The 21,270-nt window shown below is 40.2% G+C and overlaps 1 protein-coding gene across 10 annotated transcripts in view; it reads right to left on the minus strand.

Annotated features, from left to right (window-relative positions):
- dlg3 (discs, large homolog 3 (Drosophila)) overlaps nt 1-21,270 on the minus strand; it is an 85,372-nt gene that overhangs the window by 36,099 nt on the left and 28,003 nt on the right. For 8 of the 10 annotated variants that reach the window (XM_053878863.1, XM_053878869.1, XM_053878867.1 and 5 more), the window contains 2 exons: nt 2,320-2,373; nt 1,278-1,328 (listed from right to left, as the gene is read on the minus strand). In XM_053878863.1, coding sequence (XP_053734838.1) covers nt 1,278-1,328; nt 2,320-2,373 — 105 coding nt within the window. The remainder of the gene's footprint in view (nt 1-1,277; nt 1,329-2,319; nt 2,374-21,270) is intronic. The other 2 variants (XM_053878865.1, XM_053878870.1) reach the window with 1 other exon arrangement.

Consider the following 21,270-nt stretch of genomic DNA (forward strand, 5'->3'; position numbering starts at 1 on the left):
GGCGTGGAGCCGGCCACACCTTCCAATGCTACAGACCCTTAAAAGCCTGCTTCATGCTTTATTTAAGCCCCTGTGCATGCAGAAACGCCACTCAGAGCCAAGGGGCCGCAGAGACGCTGCATATATCGTGGGCCGTGGGTGGAATAATGAGCCAGAACATATAGCTCTGCCACTACAAGCTGGACCCACAAGAGCAGAGGGTCCTGCTGAACAATTGAAGAGGAGAGCACTTTACATTTGTGGCGTCTGCACATGACATCAGGATTATGTAAACGGCCTGAGCGGTGGGCAACTGTACACACTTATGACAAACTCCAGACTCTCATACATTCTAAACAAAAGGAGAGCGCCAACACCACAGCTTGACAGTTGAAGAGACTCATTGTTATCATTTTCTCTGAAGCCTGTCCATGCATTAGTCATAATTATATACAGCTTAAATATGTTGAATGAAAAATAAATCAATAAAAGCCTTCATTTCAGCGTCAGTGTTTGACTGCATGTCTCTGAGGGAGTGAGAATTGTTCTGAAGAAAAGAGAAGTATGCTGGAGATATTTCATGAATAGATGAAAATTGCTTTAAGTGTAAGTGTAAAGTAAGACTCAACCTCATTGTACAGAGAAAGTAGAGAAAAAACAACAATGAAAAATGACTAATCCACTTTCTCTTATTGAAAAATATATATTCATTTGTATACAGCCAGGAGTCAGAGTTACCTCTTGATAAAATCAGAAAACAAGTCATGATTCACAAATATATGGCAAGCAATAATTCTTGGAATTCACAATATAATATAATATAATAAATATTTTCACATTTTTTTTAAATGATTATACTAAGCTGCAACCAAATTACATAACATTATTTAATTTTAATATTGTACAGAGTAATGTGGGATTTATTTTAAATAAAACAATTAAATAAAATCAGCTTTTATTATTTATTCAAGATGAAAAAAATAAAAAGCAACACTTTAAGTAAAATAAATGAATAATGAATATTAAAAATTATGGTCTCTAAAAATGCAAATTTGTTGAATGAATGTGCAGTGTACACTTTTAACTCCTCAATATCATTGACTCTACACTGACCTCTCAGGGCCTCGGGGAGGATTGCTACGAGATTTCTATCATTTCATCTGTCTAATAGAATTCATTCAGTGTTGCTGTGAAATAGGTCATCCCAAGTCTGATCAGAGTCAACAAAAATAACACTAAAAATACGACAGAAAAAAATAGAAATTTAAAAACCTATGCAGGAAAAGCAAGGTACTCACCCTCTCAAGAATGATCTCCTCGTACTTGTACATCCCGTCACTGCCATTTACCTATAAAGAGAAAATTACACTGGTCAGTCACACGTCTGCAAAAGGCATTTCTAAAATAAGATGGACACTAGTTTGGAATTGCTAAAACCATGCGCAGGTCACCATCATTGGAACATTCGATCATTCAGACTGGCTCATGACTGAGTAGCAAAATCATTATATATGATGTATGCACATTACTTGGACTTATACAGTATGAGTACAAATATGCACCAAGGCAGGGGCTTCAAGCCTATTCTTTCAGTTCATTTCTAAGCAATAAAATGTTGTCTATTGACTGACATCTATTAATTACCTAAGCTCAAGCCACCTAATGAAGTACCGTTACTTGGAGCTAACTTTTGCCCGAAGGTAGTGGAACTCCCTGATTATGACCCATAAAGGTAAGGTGTTCCATCACTAGCGGCCATGGTAGCTAAACATAACTTCATGTTGGTTCAGGAATCGCTTCAAAACAAACCAGTTCGGCCCTCCTCAAATGCACAAAACCAATGTAGACTGCATGGTCTTAATCTCACACAACCTTCCAGACGACCTTGAAGAGTGACACGTCTGCACAAAAATGTATTTGCTCCCTTGGCTTGATGTACATGTTGTTATGTGTGACTAAACAACAAACATGGGCCAGCAATCTCTGCGTGTATCATTACAGTAAAGCAGCAAATCCACCCGAGCGCAGGGCGACGTCAGACTTTCAACACCAAGTCACATTTTGACACATCGCCACCAAACACTGTGCTCACCATGTCTTGTTCAAAACCAATAACAATCATCTGATCATTGCATCGAGAGAAGAGCATATTCCCCACACACACGCTGGGCTAGCAGGACAATGGACGGTGGTCCACATGGCGTAGCGCATGTTGGTGCATGGAGGAGGTCGGCTCATCCATGTGCACACACTCACATGTGAACACACTCATGCATGGAGTCAGAGGGAGTGTGAATGAGAAAGATGTTCACTGTACAAAGTGGGAGAACAGATACTTACATAAGGGCCTGCATCTAGTGAGTCTGCGTTGACAATGATGGGGGGAGGGTTGGCCTGTGAATATGAAGAGATACACATTATCTCAGTGTGTGAAGGCTGGCAGTGCACACGCTCCCGCACACATGGCTCAAAACACACACACAGGCAGAATGGACAGACAACATGGGAAACAGTTGGTGATTCTCAGAGGGGGTGAGGAGATGTGGGGAAGGTGTGAGGGCTGAGAATGAGAACTGGGGCGGAGAGACAAGCGCAGATTAACCGCCACAGCGTGACAACCTACGGTCACCTCGCCAAACAATTCCGCTTATGATCCAACTGCAGTTTTATACAGTATCGAGGTCACACTCTCACTTTGCTTTCGCACACTTCAGAAAAAACACCACATAGTATCACATACAGAACGCAACAGTTTATTGTTCATGAACAGCAGCATATGGTTGAACTCTCTTGTTTTCCAATAAATAATGTACAGATTTCTCGTCTTGTGAAAAATACTTTTAAAGCAAAACGTCTTCCAATATCATCATCACAAATGTACCATCCTGAGATGTGCTGAAGTGTAGTCAAAGCAGTTGCACTACTCTACATGTAGCAATAGGTTAAGGTGTCACAACTTTCCAGGGTCAACTCAGAGGCTACAAGGTTCACCCCAGGACACAAGTGCAGGGTGATTTTCACTCACTGGGTGACATGATAGCCATCATTGTGTCTTGAGTCACACTCTCACTTATGCCAATGAAGGTACTACCCCAGCTTCCGTCGCCTTAGAAGAAGTCAAATTATCATTTTTTCATGGTGACAACATCCTGTCATATTCATAGTCCCATAGCGTCAGCAGCTATCATCCATCAAGACTAGACTGAGGGTGCAGGACGGACCACAGAGGGCGAGGACACAGCAGAAGACACCTTTACCAGCTCAGGACCAAGACAATAACATTCCTGCAGTTTGAAACCAAGCTAAGAGAAATAGTTTCTAGTTGAAAACAGGATCTTTGAAACCAAACTTTAGCAGGATTCAAGAGGTTTAGTTTTTTTTAGCTTTTAAAATAAAACCTAGCATCAAGAAAAGACCCGAATACCCCGACACTGATCAGTAGATAATGCAGAACATGGGGGAGGACCTCCATCGCTTGCAATGAATATAGCACGTGCGCGTTTGGACTACAGCGTCACATTTGCAATAGTATACAGGGCCACTTCAACTAGTGAACAAAGTCAACTATAGACTAGTAAATTAGTAGCCTACAGATTCAGACTACCACTAGTTGTGGCATCATCATGCTCTTTTCCATGAGTAAAGTGAGATGCAACACTTGCTATAACAGACCTTTCACACCACATTTTGAGAGATTCAAATTAAAATTTAAGTTTAAAAATATGCAATCCAGTACCTCAATCAGACACGTTGGCGTGTCCGACAAACCATACATGTCATATGCCGACTGGTCCACTATCTCTTATAAAGTAGTCGCAACAAGTCGAGTATCAAAGTAGTCGCTAGTTGCAGCCCCACTGACATTCATGAACTCCTCGGCATCTGCGTTCATCTATTTCAAATGGTGCATTTACAAGACAACAAAGCCGAAACTTCCCAGTCTGGTCCCCATTTTAGTTTTCTTACTAGGATTCAATAGTCAGTGCCACCGCGTAAACTGTGGAGGGATTCAATTGTCTCCATGTAAAGAGCACCCAATACTTTAAAGGGTTGAGACCAAGACCAGTTAAACAAGTCCCACATTGACTACAAGATAAAGGAATATGGACTGAGACTTTTGGCTAGTGTGACACATAACAGTTAATAGTTGCAGAGAGAACTAAGCTAAATGAGAATAATGATGTAATTCTAGAACACTGTACTATAGTATATAAACAGAGGCATTTGAAATGGGGTGAATTAATCTCAAAAGGTTGAAGTCATTCTTTTTGCGCTTTTGTTTTAGTCAACAGAAACCAGCAGTCGCTGCTTCAAAGGGTTTAAAAATTGCAGGGAGAATTAAAAAAGAGAGGAGAATGGGTTTATCTGGAGCCAAATATAAAAGCTGTCTCATGTGTGAAATATATTTGGTTTTATACACCGTGATGTTAAAGAAAATTACATAATGTGAGCTGATGTGGATATAAATATATAAAAGCATTTTAGGAATCAGAGAAGGAGGTGGTACTGAAGTCATTACACAAGACAAAAGTGGAGCAACATTACCAAACAGAATGAATGTAGTAATTGTTGTCTCCCTATTATACAATATTGCAATTGTTTGAAGCCAAAATTCATCCAAAAATCAGATGAATCATTGGCTTAATTTCTGACGGGACCAATGCTGACTCATCCTCTGTCATGTAATGATAACAAAAGCAGGCTGTGTTACTAACAAAAACACGCACCTCCTCTTTATCTTTCATTTAATTGTTGAACAAGAGCTTAGTGCCATTACTGTTCCTGTCAAACGCTACCGCGCCACCTGGTGTTGGCTCCCGGATCAACAACGCAGCTGCAGACGGAGAAGTGTGAAAACTGTCGGAGCAGAATCCTCACTGTCCACTTTTTATTGATTTGATTGAGCTGCGTGGGTGACGGGGACGCTGACTGTGGATCTTACACTTCCTAGTATCGACCAGAAAATCACTAACTGCCCATCTTCCCTCCACCCACCGATCTAACCTCACCCAATCTCACCCTTGAACATCTGTCATGCAGATGCTGCATCGGCAAGAGTCAGGTCACCTCCAGAACGATCACAAGCCGGGGACTGGAAGCTCATGACCCTGAGTCATGAGCCTTCTGCTGTCACAAAAATGAACTTCATCATTCTTTCGATACAGACACAGGAAATATTTTTTCAATGATAAACGAATTATCTGCTGTTTTAGCTCAAAATAAAAGCACCTTTCAACACGTGAGGCCTGCTGGCTGAATCCTTCCCACCAAGCATTTAAAATAGCTGTGACTGTGGCTTGAAATACATTTTGATTTATAAAATCAGTTACAATGATTTGTCAATAAATAATGGATTTCCCAAAATGCATGTTGATAAAAGGATCCAACATGAAATGAAGTGAAGGCCTCCAGCCACTAGATAGCACTATTTCTGCTACAACCCTTGGCAAAATGCAATACAACACAAGGGGGTTATGAATGCTGGAACTTAATCCGAGTGTCCTATGAGGGGAAGAAAAACCCCCGAAACATTTTTAAAACACTGGACTGGACGGCAAACCAAAAGATTAATCGCACACTAAGAGACAGCAGACAGTGAAACAGACATCCTTATTCCTTTACAAAATGAATGAAAGCAGGCTGTTATATCTCACTCATCTATAGACCTCCATACAAACACAGTGTCACAGTCAAGTCATCTTTCATTCCTAAAGTTTGTTTGGGTTACATCTTTGAAATATGACTCTTTTTACTGCATCAAAGACAAAGCTATCAGATTACTTTTTTGGTTTAGAATTGGAAATATAAACTGAAAATTAGACCTTAAATACCAAGCATTTGAGCTCCTTGACCATGTAAAAAGCCTGGTATAACTGCTGTGGATAGTTTCTGTCTCTTGTAGTCATGATGTGAGTTCACCTCTTATTTTTATGCTCAGTAAGTATGCAGCTGGGGTGAACAGATGCCATGGTATTTCACCCAGGAGCCACAAAATGATCAAAACTAAACAACATACTTTCATGTATTTCTTTCTTATTTCCTCTTCTATTAAATGAATCCTGACAGGATTATGTCAAGGCCTAGCTTAAGTGAACATACGACGACATCTGTGCTCGCAAATATGGGTCAGACATCCCAAATGGGTTCAATGGGTGAAGAATGCTGGCACAGCTAACACAGTGTGGAAAACTAGACCAGTCAATGCTTGATATTGAATCTGCTCAAATTAGACAAGTAGCGGTATCAGACCATGAACAATTTAAATGCCCATGACCTCACATGAAGCCTCTCCTCCTGCAACCAACACCAGCCCGAGGGCGACTATGCAAGCAGAAAAACACCAGCCCAGTAAGAATGGAGACCAGAGCCACCTTTTAAACAGTAAAACAACACAGCAAGCTATAAACCTTGCTGGTGTCGTCAGCAGTCTAACTCCTTTTTTGTTCTCCTCCACCTCTAAAACAACATTTTAAAGGTAGACAAGCAAGTTATGATTTCCATAACCCCATTCACACCATTAAAAGTGCTGCTGCTTCCTTTTGTTCAATACCACGTTTCAAACTTGAGGATGTGGAGCTGAATCTGAGCCACTGAGTTGCCTAAAGAGGCCTGCAAAATATTAGTTCAATTTAAACGCAGCATTAATGAAAATCCTGGGAATAATCTGATCATTTCTGAGGCATGTAAACATTGTAGTCCACAAAGGCTACAGTGTTAGAGCTTTGCAGTTGAACAAGCAACGAAGGAGACTATAAATGTCGACAATATCATCAAACCTGGAAAATTCCAAAAAGCTTAAGCAGCTAAACATGAATTCAATGAAAGACGGTGGCAGATTCATGAGGTTGTGACTACTAACCACAGAGAAGCTAACATTAGCAAGCAAGGCTGATACCGCATCCTGTTCAAACACAAATGTCTGGTCAAATGAGCGCCAGTTAGAGACTGTTCAATAAGCTTGTTCATCCCGTGGTTGGGACTGTGATCGAAATTACATGGCTGAGTTTGACGCCCCTGATCTGCATGGTAGGTAGTGATAGACTTAACTCATGATCTAACTGTGTTAGCAAGTGATAAATGAGAAATGACTGGCCTAAATCTAGCTGGAGGACTTTCCCCAGAGAACCCTTGTGAAAGTGACAGAATAATGTGTGTTTGTTGTGATAGAGTACAGAACCACAGGATCCGAACCCAACATTCTCATGAGAGAACATCTTTTATTTTTAAACTTCTAGAGTCACGTTGGTTAAGTATTCCACTTGAACTTGATCCGACTTAAAGCAACAGTAGGACCCTACTGGTCCTTGTGAACTGGTGATATCTACATTATTGACTGGTAAGATCCATATTGGGTGTGCAAGGTGTAACAAGGTACAATCAAGAGCAGAAAAAGGAGGTGACCTGGTCTGTCGAATGACTTATGAGGCACACTGACCACTGCAGAGCGATAAGAACCCATGTATAATTCCAAAGATATTACCAAAAAACACATAAAAGAGATTGGAAAACGTGTACAGTGCTCAATTATAACACACGGTCTGGGTATGTAACATGTAGTGAAAAGTGAAGGGCTTAAAAAATAGCTTCTCATCTTTAACATCGCAATCCGAAGTTGCTTGATGCAATGCAGTTTGAAGGTCATCACACTGAGCATGAACCAAAAGATGCTACTAATGTTTCCGCCGTTCAGCCGTCTGTCCGAAGTCGACAGTCTCATCAGCCTTCTACCGTCCTGCCTTTGCACACGCACACATCCTGTAGACATTGCACCACAGCAAAGTCTCCCACTGAACCCTGGCAAGCGCAGGGCACCAGCCTCATCCAAATTGTTAAATAATCAATGTGTTCCCATAGCAACCCGTGCTCTCACTCCATTGGCCAGCGGACGTACTTAGCAACATCCCTCTGCTTCACCTCTCAGAGCTGCATGCTGCAGTTTATGCGGCTGTTCCTGCACAAGCCTCGCCTCTTTCTCATGCTCATAGAGATATGCTGGAAAAATGTACCCGTCCACCACTTACACACAGCACTAGTTTGTTCCTGACGGCAACAGTATGGCACAGTGTAGAATTCACCGCAGCAAACAGATCAGTCAGAGAGTTTAGTGAATGAGATGCTCGAGAGCAGGCTCACATGATAATAACCCCTCCCTTCAAGGGAAACGATTCCCCAGCAGCCCCTCTCGTCTGAGCTCCACGACATGGCAGCCTCGTCTCCTGTGGTGTCATCGCAGTGAAATATGACAGTCCAACAATCTAGCCAGTCATCAAAGAAGCACTTTATGAAAGTCGCAGTCAAGGGCAGATAAAGCTTGGCTCCGATTCGTGTTGGGCAAAACAAAAAAACAAAGTGACGATGCCGTCGTGTCGTGCGGCTCGTCTGCTCTCCTGCAGAATGTGGGATGAGAGATGCAGTCGGTGGCGTTGCCGCTCTGATCCTTCTGCTCTCATTGGCCTCAGCGTCTGTCACGCTGCAGTCCAATCAATACCGACTCAATTACCATGCAACCAACATCTCATTCACGCTCCGGCCCCTGAGCCGGCGGAGAGGAGCAAGGTGAGAGCGGCGGAGTCGCACAGACGACAACGCACCATGTGACAAGCAGTCACACATGTTAACGTGAACATCCCTTCCTGCAGATCGCAGTTCCTCTGGTTTTCTGGGACACAGATTGCTAGAAAGTCGCGAGTAAGTGCCTCAAACATTAAATAAAACATGATGGAGTTTTAGACGAAGAAGGGGCCCCATTTTTTTAGGGAAACATACAAATTAATTAGCAGGGTCAGGCTTGAAGAAATTGAAAAATACAGCGGCCATGTGAACATATAACTTTACAGACAATAAAGACACAATCCATGCGTTTTCAAAAATGATAATACTTCATTGTATAACTGTACTTCCTCGGACAGATGCCTATATATATATATATATATAATATATATACATACATATACTTTTTATATATATATATATGTGTATATATAGAGGCATCTGTCCGAGGAAGTACAGTAATACAGTAAGTACATATATATAATATATATATTTAATCTTTTTTTCCAATACATTAACAATTTTCAAACTTAATTACTATATATAATATTTATTTATTTATAGGAAAGATGTACGCGGGAGGTAAAGGTGAAACATTTAGACAGGTTTGGCACGGCCCTGTTTATTCTCTGAGCCATGGATGACACACAATTACAACGACAAAAACAAAAAGCCTCTTGTGCAAAATGAAACTGCTCTAAGCTGCTGTCACATCAGCAGAATTTGGACATGGCGTCCACAGAGACGCCTGGGGCCAACTTATTAATTTGACAATTAAAGTGCAACATTAAACCACAACTTCAGAAATTTATGGCGGTGATTGACCATGGCAACAATGTTATTAGAGTTATTATTGACTAGCTGCCACGACTGAAAGAAGAGCTCCCCCTTCTTCTTTTGCAGATATTACAGGAGCCTCAGTCAACTCAGCGTGCACCTCGCTGAGAGCTTCTTAAAAGAGCAGTCTTATGACGCAGCCTTCACCAGAGCAGGATGAATTCGAATTATTAAAAGGTGTCAATCATGTTTTACTCCACTATTTTGGCATGTGCACACAGACAATGATGCGACACCTCGGTGCCTCTGGGATTTCAACCGTAATGATGAACCAGCTTCTGATCTGGCTCAGGTGTCGGTTTCATAAGTATATTAAAGGTTGTTTCATGACATTTGAGTCAGAAAAATAAGTCGCTGCAGCACAAGCATGAGGAAAAATGAACAGCAAAAAGAAAGCAGATATTATGAAGCTGTATCATACTGTAGTCTCTTACAATGATCTTAGCAGGAAATGATCTTTGAATTGATAGGATGCCTATTATTAAGCTTAACAGTAAACAAACATATCTTATTGATTGAAAAACATTATCATGAATTTACAGGCAAAAATGCAGAATACACAGAAAAATTGTTGTTGTATGTAAGTTTGATAGTTAATATTGATTCATCATTCAAGATAAGCCATTTTGAATCGTTTTTTTAAATTTATTTGTTTTGTATTTTCAAACATGGCCATGAGAGGGCAGGGCTGTATCTTAGGGTCCTCAAGGGTCAGGGTCAAGCTTTTTATTGGTTTTCCCAGCAGGTATAAATTTGAATCAAGTGTGTGTCCTTGGTATATGGTATAAGGCTTATATGGTACAGTGCTGCGACAAAGATGACAGCACGACCACTCAAAATAAACTGGTTCATATATGAATGAATTATCTCATCATTACTCAACAACCTGTGACGTAGCACGTCGCTTTTGACTGATGACGTGCCTAGTTCTCCACCTTTTGGCTCATCAATGACTCAAGTGAGCAGTGGATATAGATTTGAAATCAATAAACTTTTGTTGAGATCATCGACAAGGGCAGGTCAAATACATTTAAATTCACAATTCAGGGCGTAAGAAAATATCTATATGCTCAAATATTGCGATACTTCATTGATATTTTCAGCCAGCTATTTCAATATCTAATACATAGATACTTGTATATGCTGCTGCATTTGTGACCTGTGTTTAATACTAATAACATTTTCTTTCTCTACACTAAACATATTTTGCTGTTCATTCCTCTATTGGACTTTTTCCCCCTTAAAATTATGGCACTTCTTAACAAAGATTACAATATATGGCTGAACTTGAAATATCACCACTCCTGTATCGGGATACGTATCGGAAGATACTGTTCCTGCCACACAGCCCTGTTCACAACTCGTCTGTCTGCAACCTCATGGTTTCAAATGTTTTCCACAAACGTAAAATGAACATGTACCCCCAATATTGATACAATTATCCTTCAAAGAAGAGACATGTATAGTTGAAATATGCGTAGGTGAGGGGAACCTGCTATTGTTGCTAAGGGCAACCAGAGGTTATTACTCATCAAATGGCCCTGTAATTAATAATTAATTCAGAAAAAATGATCCCACCATTGATCTTAAATAAACATTCCACACTATTTCTGAACAACTATACTACGAACAATAGTTCAATCACAAGACAATTGAAAATCTGTTTACACAAGCACATAAAAATACAGTACTGAATAACCTTGAAAACAAAGTAGACGGAGCTCTGTTGGCTGCATGATGGCAACATGATGTATGATGGCAACTTTTCATCAGCATAGACAAGACGACATAAAGACATGATGTGTGTGATATCAGGTATTCATCAGCAATTACTGTTGACCTTACAGCCGACGAATGAAGGCAGAGCTCAAGCAGAGAGCCAGTCTTGTCTGGCTCCAGGTCTGACTTTCCAAAACTTTAATCGCCTGTAACACACATGTGATGTGTCTGTCCTCGCACTGAGCAGCGTTTTACTTCTGTTACCTTCCTTTCCTCTCTTCAGTCTAATTGAATCTCCTGACCTGTAATTAGGCGAGGCTAAATTTAGAAACAGATCATTTGGGGAGTGAGTCTGCTTCCTAAATCAATCACTGTCCGAGACTTTATATCAGAGGTCTTCGGTACGGAAAGCACTTTAAGAAGGAAGAAAAGCTGCCCATTTGACTGCAAGAAACAGACTGACACCTCTCTCTTAGTTCACTCCCAACATTGGACACCTGAATTATTTCACAGCCACTTCTTTAACATCATGGTACTAACAGACAGACGCCTGTACGTTGACATCAGCAAGACCGTACTAGCCGGGAAAACTCAATTTTTAGGTGGCTGTAGTTGCCGTGTCATGCTGCCAACATCAAAAAAGGGCAGATCCAAAACTCACAAAATCAAAACGCGATGATTCATGTGGACAGTGAGGAGACGACGGGCTAAAGCTTTGGTCTTTGGGCCAGACTGATGTTTGACATTGACATTGATGTCATGTGCAGTACAGATTGAACTAATCTATAAAATACATTTCATTATTCAAATATGACCCTTCAATGCAGATCAAAACAACCAAAAGGAGCCTTTAATTTGGAAGGTTATCCAGGATACACAGCACAGTTGTTCCTTCCTATTCACACATGAGAGTCCCTCATTGGGACACAACAACTGGGCATCAAATAGTGACCAAAAAGACACATGTCCTGGTGTAGCAGGATTCCGCCTCATGCTACTCAGCTCCTCCCGTAACATGTGACGCTTCATGCTCTATAAGCTGAAATTGGCAACGCCCGCGCACTCACATATCTCCATTCACTTCCCTTTCTCACAGTAAGTGTAGGTGTCGAAGACGATGAAGATTTACAGTAAGTAGGACACGAACAAACACAAGTGAGCGAGATTCACAAAGATAGTCGCAAATGTACGTGTGCACATATTCATACGCTGATGCACCAGGTCGCCCACAGATACCAAGGGAGTAGCCCACGGGCCTTCAATAATAAATATAAATATATAAAAAATATTAATAATAATAATTATTATTATACAAAAGTTAGATTTTGTGCTTCCCTTCCTGCCACACCACTGGTGACTATTGTGAAGAAGCTCTAATGCGGTAAGTGTATTAAAGGAATATCATTTATCATCCACAACATATTACATTATTTCAGGTCACAGTGCCCTTGCAGGAGCTGGCAGTTGCAAGAAGGTTGGCGAGCCCTGCTCTATATCCCACTCTAAACTGTTTATGAAGTGTACAGGTTGACAAACACTCCAACATGTCTGTAATGTTGTAAATAGTAATTTTAGAAAAAGAAAAAAAAAAGTCAAGTGTTGGAAAAAATTGTACAATGGTGAAATGGTGTCTTAAAATGTCATACTTGCATTTTAATTGCTGAAAATTAGCAGTGACAGTTATGTGTCCTCTGATGCCTTTTAGAGTCTTATAGCCATTTCTTCTCTTAGTGTGGATTGAGCTAAGACAGCGACAGCGACTCATTTAATAGTGGATATTATCAAGTATTAAAGCAGCACTAATGTGTACAGTATAACAAAGGTTGTGTCCTGTTCAACTTAACAACAACAACAACGTGATATGAAAGATTACCATTATTTTCTTTATTTGCATGTAATTACAAACCACATCTCAGTTATGATGGCGTAATTCTATTCTTGGCACAAACTGAGTTTGAAGGTACTATTTCTTAGCAAAATGCCGCATTAGGAACCAATATATTTCCCAAACTTGAAGGGGAAGGTCGTATATCTTACACATTAATCTTCTCCAAAATGTAATGCATGTTTTTTAGAGGAAGTTATGAAGTGAAATACAGAGAAGGAAGTGCCAGAAAAACATGTAGAGGGTTCACTCTTAACTCAACCATTCAACTATTTTAGCCTGAAATTACAGGAGACAACTGAAATTTTTGGTTTAAGCTTTATGTTTTATATCACAGGGTCGGTCGTTCATTAACATGGTTCCAAACTGCACACAAAGGTTGTGAAGGTCTGCCTCTTTAATATCTGAAGACACTTCTGTTTACAATCTGCGACGTACAATGCCATTTTTTTTAAACTCTTAAAATCTGAGATACTTTTCGGAGCAGTAATATTTCCAGCCTACAGCATGGCTAATACCATTTCATCACAATTATATTCACAACAGATTACACTCTTTCAAACTAGCTTTCCATTATTGTGGCTTGCTAACTATTTTATTAAGCGTACACGGAGCTGGGATTTGGCTGATTATATAATTGGAAAATTTAATGGTGAATATTAATCCGCAGTGGCTCATATTGGGCTTTAGTAGCGGGCTGATCGGGATCTGCAGTGAGTGGCAGAAGCAGCGGCAGTCAGCCACAATGAAGCAGAGGTTTGGAAGAGAAGCGTTTATTACACAAGTGTCGTGGATGACACAGCAAAGCCACGACACCACGAGGGGAACTGCGCAAACCATCGGCACGTTTCTACAGTACATATATATCGATCACAGATGCATTTTGATACGTAAAGCAGGATACTTTATTGTTCCGCCTGCAGATCGACATCACAGTCTGTGGATAATTAGCTGAGCAGCAGAGCTAGAGAGGTGCTCGCCGCCATGGCAACACACAGGGCTGCGTCTGAGCAAAAAGCTGCTCGCTCCTTCTCTTCCCCGCCCCTCCCTCCTCTTCTATTTCTTCCCATCATTCTTGCCCCTGTACTGCTCGTCTCTGCCTCGCATTCACTTGCCTCTTGCATCATCGCCGCTCACACTGACACAACTGAAAAGAGAATGACTGGCTCGCATTGACGGAGCCTGCCGTCTTTGCTGACTTCCTCCACATTTTCGACACAAGACACAGCCCTTTAATGGCAATTAGACGTTCCCCTGCCGTGAGACTCTGAGCAGAGATCCTCTCCCAAACAACACCACTGGTATCCATCTTGTAATCTAGCAGCAGGCTGCAAAATTAATCAGCTTACATCCTAAAATGTCAGACAATGTATTTATTATCTGAATAATTATGACAGTAAAATGCAATCCAGAGAATAAACCTCACGGCTATCGTGTCATCTGCGTCTAAATCAGAGGGCCTACACCGCATCCCTCCTCAAAGTCCAGCTCTGAACAAAACATGTGAGTCTATGATGTCAGTGCTGTGGAAAACAGATCATGTGATTTTATAAGTAGATCCTGACGTCAGTGTGGAACATCAAAACAACGCTCAAAAGGTTTAGGCAACAGTTCTGCTTTCTACTATTTTAGAAACGCATCATAATCTGACCTGAACCCAAATAACTTCCATCCTTGACAAACCGCTGGGATGCATTTTTACAGATGTTTTTTTACAACTACAATAACTGTTTTGCCTCATTTTTATTGCAACATTCAGTCACTTGTTTTACTCCTGTCGAAGTTCCTCTGTGAAACCACAGTCAACCATAGTCAGGCAGCAGCCAGACAATATCTGGAATTGTCCCGTATAAAATGTTCAGCAGGTCAAGGAGTTGACGTATATTGCCACACAAGCTTGAAATCCACTGGAGATTAGAGAAAATATGTGATATATGTTTTTGCTGGTAAAATCTTTTTTTGACCTAAATGACAGACTTTCATTGAAGACACCAGTTAAATGCTGAATTTTGTCTAGTGTGATTCAGCAACACATTAAACCAGATATAGACGTGGAAACAAGCTGTATTTTATTTGTAAAGGAAAAATATATTTGCTGGTTACAATGTTGAATTAAATTATTAATCTACACTCCATAATTTGTAGCAAAGGGACCAAGAACAATATTTTTATTTCATGCAGTACTTAACATTTTGTAAATTAATTTAACATTCCAGTGAGAGAACCTCCCCAAAATTTCAATTGTAGATAGCTACTCCTGTTCTAATCAAAACTTATTATTTTATCTCTCAGTTTGCATACATAACCTCACTGATGGCTCAAGAGTTCATGGGATGTCACTCAAGAACTAAATCCCAGGACACCAATATCTTACCCAAACAAGGCACCAAGAATTACCTCTCAGGTGCTTGTGTCTTCTTCCAGAATGTCCATGACTGTAAGTCAGGGCAAAAGATTCCTGACTGCAGACACATTTGGGAAACAGAGACAATGTTGATGCCCTTGAGAACATCACCATCAACACTGAATGTTCGGACCATTGGTCATGCAGCCCACAGAAGAAGGAGCTTTGGGCGAATCAGACAACAAACTCTTGCTGTACAGTGGGTTTACTTAACTGTACATTTCTGTCAGCCAGGTCTATCAAGATGCAATACCCAACTCACCACCAGATGGGGATTAGATCAACAGCCCCTGTTTTTGGCCAAAGTCTTCGGATTGCACGAGCGGTGGATAGATATTTATAAATCCAGATACTCCAGCACTAAAGCTCCTCTCACAAATACAAAAGTGCTGGCTCTCTAAAAACATAACAGTTGATCAGTACGACTGCTATAGCTCATAGTTACTGCAAGACTGACCATTTCCAAAACAAAACTGTCACACGAATGTTGGTAGACTTTAGATGAGAAACCTGGTACGGTAAGTCAGGGGGCTACCACACATTCCCAAAAGGCAGCTCTAGTATTTTCATACAGTGCTAGTATTTTCTTTTGTCTCACCCACACACTAGAAAATTTGAATCCCATTTCATTTTACTGTTTATTTTACTTCTACGCTACAATCTATTCTGTTACTGATGAATAGACGGCTGCAAGTGAAGCAGATTAAAAATATTTTAATAAACGTTTAGATCCTTCGCAGAACAAATCCTTGAGCAATAGGATTGAATCATTATTCATCTCAGAATGGTCATCATCACCATAAAGCCTTCCTGTCACTTCGCAGTGAACGTCCTCCCATGCACTTTTATTAAATTTAATCAACCAGTTTGTGATCATAAATAATCTCATTGCTCAAATGAGAGCCACACTTCATCTCTGCGTATCGATGAATAGTATTGTGGGATTGTTTGTGCCGCTGTATCTGCAGCGATACCTGATATATATATTCATCTGTCAAGTCATCCAACATGCCTTTTCTGCCTGTTCACATCACATCACAACTGCAGGACTGACACCAAAGCACTGCCATTGCGTTGTTTGCTGTTACTGCCTCCTCTCTGATATTGCCTTTGATTCAGAGCATGTTTGAAAAACGAAAGCGCGGAGGAGGATAGGGGCATGAGAGACAGGAGGGGGAGATAGAAAAATGAAGAACACTAGTGCACACACACACACAGAGACCAGACCAAATGGCTGAAGGGCTGCTTGGATAATGCATTAGACAGAGATAGCACTCAAAGCAGCTACGCTTGGTACCAAATGCACTGCTTCACCGAATGTCCTACACACAAACAGAAAAACCCAACGTTCACATTTACTTTCCTGTGATGGGATTCAAGTACAAATCCAAAGTGGCACATGTCATTCAAGACACATGGACCGCCTGCTAAAGAGATTCCGCTATAACAGCAGTCAGTACTTTAAGGGAATAAAGGGTGGAAGCCACAACACTCACAAAAAAGACAATAATATTGGTAGCAATTTCAGGACAGTGTTAAATTAAAGCTAATAATGGACAAGAAAATGTAATGTATCTTCACAGGATAGTTTTGTGCAATATTTATAACTCTGTAGGCTGTGTGGACCTTGAGTGACATCATACTTGTCCTGAGTTAATGCACGTCACAATACAATCAGCCTGATGCTACGGCTCGGGAATTCACGCAGAAATGCACAGTATTCACAGTTAAGAGTAGGAATCTAACATCATGGCTGCCGTCAACACTCAACAATAAAGGCTGATCAACCACGCATGTGATGTGAACAAATGTGTCCAGTAAACTGCACATTGTGGCCATTTCATTTGTTTTTGAGAGTATGCAGCGGCGAATCAAAGTCATGCAGGAGTGACTGAAGACCCTGTCAGTTTTATTTACATAATAAATCACTGAGATGTGGCAAGTATATCTGCAAGCAAACATATCTCTTCTCCTCCATTAGCATCTATGGCTTAAAAAAGCAATGAGAACCATTGGTGCCGACACCAGAGTGGTTATCGTAACCAACTGTCTCTGCTCTCCTACAGTTAGTTCATGGAAACCTTTCTCTGTTGATTCTAAAGGCTTTAGGACGATTTTATAGCACCTGATGACACAAAGTACAGAAAAATCAAACAACAATAAAGAAGAAATATAAGAAAAATAAAGAAGAAATAAAGAATTGAACAATTACTAACACACATACAAAAACAAAGAAGCAGCCAGAAAAAACAGAATTACAATAACTGAAACAAGAGTGCAATTATAAAAACGGAATCATAATAAAAAATATGAATCACAAGTATTGTGATTAGCTTTTGTCTTTTATAAATCTGATTCAGTTTTTCAATTCGTGATTCCACTTTTGTGCTTCCACTTTTCCTCGGTGATTGTGATTTGGGCTTTCAGGGCCACCGTACATCAGACAATCCCATTGTATTAGTTAATTTATTTTAATGATTCTATTCACACAATTTTTTGATGCCACCAAGGTCCACAACAGTGTAAATATCCATAATGCATCATGTCAATCTTCTTTTTGAATTCAATATAAAATTGTTCTACATGTCATTACTTTTACTTTTTTAACACTGTATATTAAGTCTTAAACAAATATCTCTGATCTTTTTGATATCTATAGATTTTAATTATTGTAAGCTTAAGTCGTAGCCATGTCTATATTTGAAGAGAAAAATGCCTTTATAGTGTGTGCACACTTGCTCCACACTGCAACACAGACTCACTTCAAGCACTAATGGTGTCACTATGAATCTGGTGGGAGATAGATTTGTCCATTATTTGCCATTAAAGGATGAGTCATCTGACAAATTGAAGCTTTTTTTTTTTTTTTTAGAAAATCCACTGCACTGTTCTTTAATTGTTCCTTTGTTGTTTCTCTGTGCGCTTCATGATTTTGTGTACTGAACAGTAAAGTGTTACCAAAATAACAGCTGATATAAGAGTTGAATAAAAGCGATGGAAGCAGAAGCACTGTTGAAATCACCCACACACCCCCACAAAAATGAAGAGGAGTCAGAAGGCTCTGGGACTCGCTCTTCACTGATATTGATTGTGATACACTGCATGGAAGCAAGTGGGTGATGTGCCTTGCAGAGGAAGACGGCACTTTAACAAAGCCGAAAATCTAATCTCACATATGTACAATTATCCTGTCACCCACCACCGTTCAATCACTTTATGATTCCATTACAGCTCGCACGGACAGGAATTACAAAGTGCCTTTCTTCAGCAGACGCATTTCTAGGCCAGACTCTTCTGAGATCAGCAGAACATCCAAAACCAAGCAAACAGAAAAAAAGAGAGCTTTCCTCTGCCTCGCTTTTTTTTTCTCCTCACTAACTGGGAGTAGCAGCCAGAGAGCAGAGCAGATATGGGGCCGAATCCTGGCAGTGCCTCTGACAACAGCCATATGGATCACAGAATCACTACAGCCGGGCACAGGCTTTCACCAACATCATCATCACAGAGCAGCATTTGTGAACAGATAACACTAAGGCCCTGGGCTGGACAGAAAAAAGCACAAATGCATTGTTGTTATGCATTTTAAACACACACTATTCAGGTAGCAAATGCTGTTTGTTATGTTGTGTTCTCTGAATAAGTGTACATCATACCTATACCAATACATTTATCGATACATGCATACACCAATACAATTGACGGAGGTCTGTGCTGTCCCAGTACTTGTGTATTCTCCTCTGTAGCTATTAAATCCCTGCAGCAGACCCATTAAACACATGGAACATGCAGGAATATGTGGGCTCTGTATTATTTTAATAACAGATAAGCTGAGTAAGAAGAACTTCAGCTTGATATCAAAAGCCTCAGTAAATCTATTCCACCCCCAAGTATGAGTAGCACACAGTATGGCAAGCGAGAGCATGAAAAACACCATATAAAAATGAGTTTTTAGGAGCATGCATTCTTCATGGATGGAATTGAATTGCAATTCAACTGCAAAATAAAGGCTTGGATTGGTGAAATAGAACCTGTAAACATTGTTTAATGTATAAATATAAAATGTGAATACACCAGTAGAGTCGCCCGATCAAGTCTGTTTGGAGACTTAGCCATGGATTAGAACTTGAGGCTTCACTTACAGCAATTGCCCCTAAATCTGGGGAAGACAAAGCAGGAAACATCACAGGTGGAGTTAAAACTGGGTCACTACTACACACAATCTCCCACAGAGATCAAGCTACCTAGCCGCAACAATGGCAGCTTGGTTGTCAAAAGTCTCCCAAACTAACTTACGTCATCATCGGACTATTCCTTTTGGTCACTACCCCCGTGTTACATCCCAAGTAAAAAGCAAACCTTTGTGGGCATAAATATTACAGGGCTTCTTGTCTCTCTTGTTTTGTGGAGCTTTACCCCTGATTCACTGTCTTCTTCTCACCCCAGACTCTCAAGGTCTGGAGCACTTTGTTTTGAAGGTAGAGGTCTGTCTGAGCTATGTGTGTATATGTGTGTTTGTGAAGAAATGTAAGGGCAAATATGATGTAAGACGTTTGATAACAGACAAATTAAATCATGTAGATGAATGGAACAGCACTTGCATCTAAACTAAGCAGCCTGAAAAACAGCTCTTTAGTCAGGTGACTTACACTTCCAGTATAATTATCTTCAACAAAAAAAAAAAAACTGCATCTGTGAGGGCAACCTGACACAACAGGCGAGTTGGATAAAGAAAAGTTGGTGAGGAATTAAAGCGAAAAACAGATGCTTTTCAAATGGCAGCTGAATTAAAAACCATACATTTAGGCACATTATCTTTGCTCAAAAATTAATTGAGATGTAAAGTTTAGACTAGACATTGGGTTATACCATCTCCTTGACTGACATTTTGAAGCCAAAGTTTTAAACAAAAAAATGAATCATTTTCAAATTTAATGGTTTGTTTTCATCGTACTGATGGCTTTCAGGACCAAGGACAGCACTTCTTTTCTCTATTTCTAGATATATATTTTCTATATTTCTAAATGTTTGAGCCACGAAAAAATAATGCAGAATAATATCAGTGTCATACCTAACGTCAACATCAACACCTTGATGCCAGAAATGCACAGACGCTGCGCCAGTTTAAGTGCTTTATCGTGCACACCAGTGACTGACAGCCCGGCACCCCACCTCTGCTGCTACCACTGCAGGTGAACCCACTTCAGCTTTGTGCCAGCATAAGACTGAAGAACTAGGTACTTTGAAACAAGGCATCTCAGCATCATCATTCATTGATGCAACATCACTTTCTCCTTCAGCACCTACACGTGAAACGTGTTAAAAAAAGATGTAAAACTGCTCTCAGGTTTGACATGTCAGATTGTCCATGGGAAATAAATTAACCAGCATCTTCGCCTCCCACAGTACATTGTGTATAAACAGCTAAATGGCATGTTCAGTGCAGAAAGGCACCATCTGGGGAATACACCTTTGAATGACCTAGAATTAGGGTTTTGAACTCACAACTTTGTGCTGTTCAGACGACACTCAGTATCTTATCACAGCTCAAAGATCTTAACTTCTAATAAGTGCTTTTTAAGTTTGAGATGGGCCCTAAAAACATCCGTTGGTTCAACCACTGGACCAAAACCTGACTAGTTTGACCAAGTGACGCTGATAATGACGGACAAAACAGTAGACACTGTGAAAGTAGTAACACTTGAAACACCTATAATTGCAAATAGGATGCAAATATCTGTACTGAGGTTAGTATTGCTGCATCAATAAGAATGCAGATTACAGAAGCAGGAAGCAGTCTCCTCTTAGACCAGTCGTGGGTACACAATTATAACTAGTTATTTATCATATTTTGAAGGTTTAGAGTGGTTTCCGACAGTTCATGTGAGTTCTATTCAAT

Source organism: Synchiropus splendidus, chromosome 11 (genome assembly GCF_027744825.2).
Source record: "Synchiropus splendidus isolate RoL2022-P1 chromosome 11, RoL_Sspl_1.0, whole genome shotgun sequence".
Taxonomy (NCBI): Eukaryota; Metazoa; Chordata; class Actinopteri; order Syngnathiformes; family Callionymidae; genus Synchiropus; species Synchiropus splendidus.